At 43.4% G+C, this 5737-nt stretch overlaps 1 protein-coding gene across 1 annotated transcript; it reads right to left on the bottom strand.

The window, feature by feature from the left end:
• Positions 1 to 5159, bottom strand: LOC134449779 (uncharacterized). Its single transcript, XM_063199887.1, has 11 exons — positions 4828 to 5159; positions 3989 to 4136; positions 3266 to 3542; positions 2873 to 3155; positions 2271 to 2445; positions 2076 to 2152; positions 1760 to 1940; positions 1409 to 1657; positions 1151 to 1322; positions 417 to 565; positions 1 to 325 (listed from the first exon to the last, which is right to left on the bottom strand). The coding sequence occupies exons 1-11, from the start codon at positions 5098 to 5100 to the stop codon at positions 147 to 149; spliced, it is 2163 nt and encodes a 720-aa protein (XP_063055957.1). The 5' UTR covers positions 5101 to 5159; the 3' UTR covers positions 1 to 146.
• Between the last annotated feature and the right edge of the window lie 578 nt (positions 5160 to 5737).

Raw genomic sequence — 5737 nt, 5'->3', positions numbered from 1 at the left:
GCGTTGCAAGCATCTGGCATACAGATGTTTCGAATGTTCGTGCTGGGGCTACTTAGGAAGGAAAGTTCAGTGGTCATCACATCCATCCTGTGTTGTCCGAAGAATCCAACAAAAGTACCCAGAGACAGAGGGCCAATATCTTGACTTCAGGGCTGCCCTTTCTTGAACCTGGACTGGTATGCAGCCACAGCTTCAGCAACTGGAGGATGGTGAAACGCAGCAGACAGGTTGGCAGGAACAGGGATCTTTCTGAGCTCCTCCTGGTAAGGCTGGGGTCTTGGAATCACGTCCTCGAAGAGTAGAGAGATCAGCTCTTGGACATAACCTGGACAAGATTTTTAATCGTAAATATATGTCTTCTTGTTTTGTTACATTTGTTTTTCATATATATATAATAAATTGGTTGGGATACATACCCTGTGTTGCTTGCGACTTCATTGGTTTTACTGTGTACCCCCCCTTTTTCGCCTTTGGGAAATGAATGCTGTACTTCAGGGTCCCAGCAGTTGTTTTTGCCTGGGTGCGATTTGAATTCTCGTTGAAATGGAGTGCGGCCAGATATTGTCTGAAAGAAGTCAAAGATTGTAATGATGAGTCAATATTGCCACTATTGCTTAGGCATGCCAAGAGCATAGTAGGATGATATCTAACTGTATGTAAAAAAAGAAATTGTAATTGGTAACAACCAAAGAAAAGTTTTGTTGTTGGTTACAATAACAGAGAAAACAACACATTTTCCCTTTTGGATCTTGCATTTTCAAATATACACTGTAGAGCCAATACTTTTGAAGTTTGAACCTTGTAAACATAAGTGGTGACTGCATAAAGGTAAACAGAACAGTCATAAACAATTGTTTCAATACAAAGTGTAAAAATGTAATTGTAAATGGAGACAGTAATTATTTCAGCTGAAAAGTAATTGGATGCAAGTGTAACACATATGTGGGGAACTGCCCCCACCTCCCATTTCCATGTGCTAATTGTCAGTGGCTTAACAGGGGCGCACACAGCCACTGAATCACCTGGAACTTAGCATGTGAATAGTGATAGGTATGGGCTAGGAGGCTGATGCTGCCAATATTCCCACAGGGGGGTCTTAGACTCCAGAGGGTTAAACATGGTGTTAAATACATATACAGATCAAACATACCTGCACAGCATCCCAATGAAAGGGAAGACAACATTTTTGGGCGTGAAGCGCAAGATGACGCTGTGAAATGCCTCAAGCGTAGATGTCTGGTACCGCGAGCTTAGTCTCTCCACGTCACCGAGAACCCTCTTGTTGACCAGTACCTTCTCCATTTTGAGGAGGGCCTTGGAACCTTAGAGGATGATTCAAAAGGTAAATGGCTGTGCAGTGTCATTACATTGTCACAATACATAGGGAGTGCAATATGACATTACTAACCTGGTTTAAGCCACTTTTTCTTTGCGTTGCTCTTGCGTTCAGCATGCAGACATTTAGGGAATTCAGGGTTTTCATGGACATGTTGATCTTGCATGTGGTTAAACAGAGATGTCCACTTTGCAACCTTCTCAGAGCCTGAAGTTGAGGATGTTGCGCACCAGTAGACATGGTTGCTGATTCCTCGTTGCCACTTTTGGATCACCTCGCAGTCTTTCTCCTTGGCCACCTTGCTGACTTTCTTGGATAGACCTGATAGTTAAAAAATATATTCAAATAAGAAAAGACATTCAGTCAATATATAAGCATATAATGTGGCAAGTACTGTTCCATTTTAGTCAGCACAAGACATACCTTTTTCCAAATGCCAGACATCAAAGTAGTGCGTTATTTTCTTTTCCCGCAAGAACTTCTGAATCTGTGGGTGGCGGTCGGTGACGATGTAATCAACAGTCATGCCCTTGGAGTCCAACAACTGCAAGCCTCTTATAAGTCCTTCTTTCTCCATGTTGTGACTCCCGCCAACCTCATTGCTCTGTAAACAAAATGCAAAAGACATACAACATTTACTTCACTACCAGAAATTGTGTGTGTCAGTTTTGTGTACAGTTATGGGTAAATGAGAATACTCTTTCAAGATGTCACATTGCATATAACTGATAACTCTCACCTGAACCAATTGAAGAGCAATGATTTTGTTGTTTTCCATATTCATCAAACTGTATGTCCCGTATTTTGCACAGTGTCCTTTAAAGTTGACATGGTGGAGAAATGACAAAGTCATGATTAAAATTAGTAGGTGATAGCTTTATTTTACTAAACAACTGGATACAGCTACATGTATCTCTAATTGTAAGAGTCTTACCTGGTGAATCTGCTCTCATGTCACCCCCAAGCTTGAGTTTTTGGTGCCTTAGGGACTCCAATTCACCATCTTGATACTGGTGCCATTTGTGTATTACAGCTGGCTCAATGTAACGGGTTGCATGTCTACGGAATGAAGAGTAGCTTATGTTTCGCAGCCGCATGGCTTTAAAGACCTAGAAAGGAAAAAGGACAGCAAATAGGTACTTCATATAAAGAAATATCAGTTGTTCACAAGCATTCACATGCAGTGTGTGTAGAACATTTGTGTAATGCTTCTGTAATGACATGACTCACGTGAGACATTTTTACTTGTGCACGCACCTAATGGATACATTCCATTTTATGACAGTTACACTAAGTCAGTTAGATAGTTATAAGTCATGCTACAGTGATGCTGCCCTCCTGATGATATCCCTAAGTAACCTGGTACTCTTATCCTTCAAACGATACACAACAACCAAAAAGTGGAGCAGTAGAGATAGGGGTGACAAGTAGCCCGTCAACGACCGGGGGAAGGGTTGGCTGAGAGGCAGTGGAATAAACAAGAGAGGGCTGTACCCCCCGACCCACAGTAACCCTGAAATGCATAATGCACTTTACCTTTTGCACTTGATTAAAAGATGATCCTGTGCAGTATACAGCTGCTGACAATTGGAGGTTGCCTACAGGTGAGCTCCCCATCAATGGCTGGCTTTCCCAGTGCTTGATGAAATTGCAGTGGTGGCATCTTTGGTCAACGGATAAAAAAGTTCCCCGTCTGAAAGTCTTCACCTCGGCTGCACGGCGACAGTTTGGACATTTCTCAAACAGCTCCATGAGGTTCTTCTCAAACACTATGTATTTGTTGTCGTTGTATCCAGGTGAAGATGTTGAAGATGTACCACTGGAAGACATTAAAGAGAGAATTGGCATAATCATTAGTCAGCCAGTACAACTGTTATTACAGACATTCTCATGTACAGATGTGATGAAATAACAGGCTGTAACACATACGAGAGATGTGAGGATTCGCCTACAGTGGTCATCGACTGTTCTGGGTCATAGGTTTTATCAAGGGGGTCAGGTGGTGCTGCAATGCTCTCCTCCTCCTCCTCCTCCTCCTCCTCCAACCTAGGTCTTTTGTTTGGCCTTGGACCACTCTTGATGGGTGTTGTGGACGGTGTTGAGGTTGAAGGGCCCAATGAGGGGGTTGAAGTTGATGGGCCCAATGATGGTGCATCTGTATTTGTCTGGACGCTTTTCTTTGTGTCGCTGAAATGGCACTGGGTCTCTACATCAAAACAATGAGTTACAGACAAGTGAGAGTAGAGTAGAGAAGAAGAAAGAAACATGTATTAATCCCAAGGGAAATAACCATAAAGTAAATGCTTACATACTTTTAGTCTCTCTCTCTCTCTCTCTCTCTCTCTCTCTCTCTCTCTCTCTCGCTCTCTCTCTCTCTCACACACACACACACACACACACACACACACACACACACACACACACACACACACACACACACACACACACACACAGATGAATGAAGAGTGGTTCAGCTGCTTGAAGACATTTTTGGCCTACATTACGTTGCACAAAACTGTACAATGACAAAACGCTCAGCCAAATAAGGCACACACAATGCAATCTCCGGAATAAAGGCTATTCGTAATACATTTTCATTCGCACACAGCACGTATCATAACACAACAACTATGTTTCTGGCACAATACTAACCTTTGCTCCTATAATGACGTATGTGTAGTGTTCCCTCCGAAAGCTGTGTACAACGCGTCGGTCTTCTAGGGGGGGGTGGAGGTGGTTCTGTTTGGGTGCTAGCATGGTACGATGGGCGAGACAACGATGCCTGTGCTGTAGAGCTACCCTGTAAGACAAAAAGTATACACGCGTGATCAAACGACACATAGAGCAATACATACGCAGAATTACACCGAAGTGAGCAACGGTATTCTCCATGAGGTCACTTCAAACACAAGTTTCACGGCGAGAAGAACATTGATCGATAAAACAAATTATAAACAAATGATAAACGGTAAAGCTGTCAAGGTTCTCGTTCATTTTGAATGTGTGGCTGAACCATCCATCGGCTTGCATTGAGAAGACGGATGCATTGATCGCAATATATAGCAACGTTTTTAGTAAAGAGCAAACCCGACCAGACAGAGCCTCGTATGACATACCCTATCTATCCATATAATGGAGTGAATTTCCCCTCGAAAGTCCGATAGGCTATATCATTGACTGTGTTTTGCGAGAGCTGAGCAAAGGCAGTACTAGCAATGCCCTACTACGGTATGAAAACAGACAATGTCTTCTCATGAAATCTTGCTTGAAAAGACATAGTTTAGTTCAGTATAGTGGTACTAGGGCAAACGCTGGGTTGTCTCCTTGCTCTTGACTAAGTTGCACAAACAAATTGATCATATTGTTGTATGACTTTGCTTAGTTCACGCCTGGGTCAACTGTTAGCAGAAGCACAGACGGTGTGACCACAATGCATGCTACAGAAAGTTAGGTCTTTATATCAAGAAAACGTTAGATATCATTTCACTTACGGCTTGTGAAGTTGTGGTTGACCTTACAGATGGTGATGATCCTGGCTTCATCACCAGCTTCGATGCATACCCACTGTTGTATGCTCCCAGATTGGCGAAGTCACTATCTTGGAAATGGTTAGCACACACAACCAATGACTTGGGGTACGATGTTGGTATTGATCCAAAGATAAACTCCAACCATTTCTTCTTCAGGTCTTCATCCTTGGGCAAGTGGAACATGGAAGTGGTTTTACCCCCACACATAAAACATGAGCGTGCTTGTTCTGCCATGATTTCAATTCCAAAATCGCCTCCGTCGCGCAGTCGTTAGCCTCTGGTAGCTAATTTCAGTTGGCTCAAGTTCTTTGCTAGGGGGCGGGGGTGGATGAGTGTGTGGGCGGGGATGGGCGACGGTTTTTTTTATTTTTACATACCATACATGGCTATGGGCGAGGTTTACGACCGAGTGACGTACTAAAGTTTGGCCATTTCACAAGCACGCATTTGTCCGTCTCTCAAAGTGGGCTGGCCCGTCAGTGACCAGTGCAGGGCACGCAGATCGAATTACACTTTGGCATGGCGCATACTCATACGGCTTGCTGTGAGCTACCACATTTTAAAATGAGTGACAAAAAGAGGTTTCCCGCGAAAGTTGCTCTTTAACTGTTATTTAAGACAGTTTGTTAATCATTGCAGTTTGTACACCAACCATTAAACCACTATCCTCACGCGAGGGCGTCAGTAATGTAGGGGTAGTCGCGTGAGAATCGGAATTCTCACACGGCACGCACCACGTAATGTAGGTACAGTCGCGTAAGAATCGGAATTCTTACGCGGACCGCACTAGTAATGTAATTGAAGTTACGTTAATGTATGGGAAGCTGCGTGTGGATTTACTCCTCATGCGGCTATACCAGGAATTGAAGGT

Source organism: Engraulis encrasicolus, chromosome 5, assembly GCF_034702125.1.
Source record: "Engraulis encrasicolus isolate BLACKSEA-1 chromosome 5, IST_EnEncr_1.0, whole genome shotgun sequence".
NCBI classification, from domain to species: Eukaryota; Metazoa; Chordata; class Actinopteri; order Clupeiformes; family Engraulidae; genus Engraulis; species Engraulis encrasicolus.
This window is presented reverse-complemented; position numbering and strand designations above follow the sequence as displayed.

Excerpts from the sequence above, each read along its gene's own strand:
- LOC134449779 (XM_063199887.1), bottom strand. The coding sequence starts at position 5,100 with ATGGCAGAACAAGCACGCTCATGTTTTATGTGTGGGGGTAAAACCACT. Across the intron at positions 1,658-1,759 it reads TGTCTGGCATTTGGAAAAAG|GTCTATCCAAGAAAGTCAGC; the intron begins GTATGTCTTGTG and ends TTTAACTATCAG. Across the intron at positions 566-1,150 it reads TTCATTGGGATGCTGTGCAG|ACAATATCTGGCCGCACTCC; the intron begins GTATGTTTGATC and ends GACTTCTTTCAG.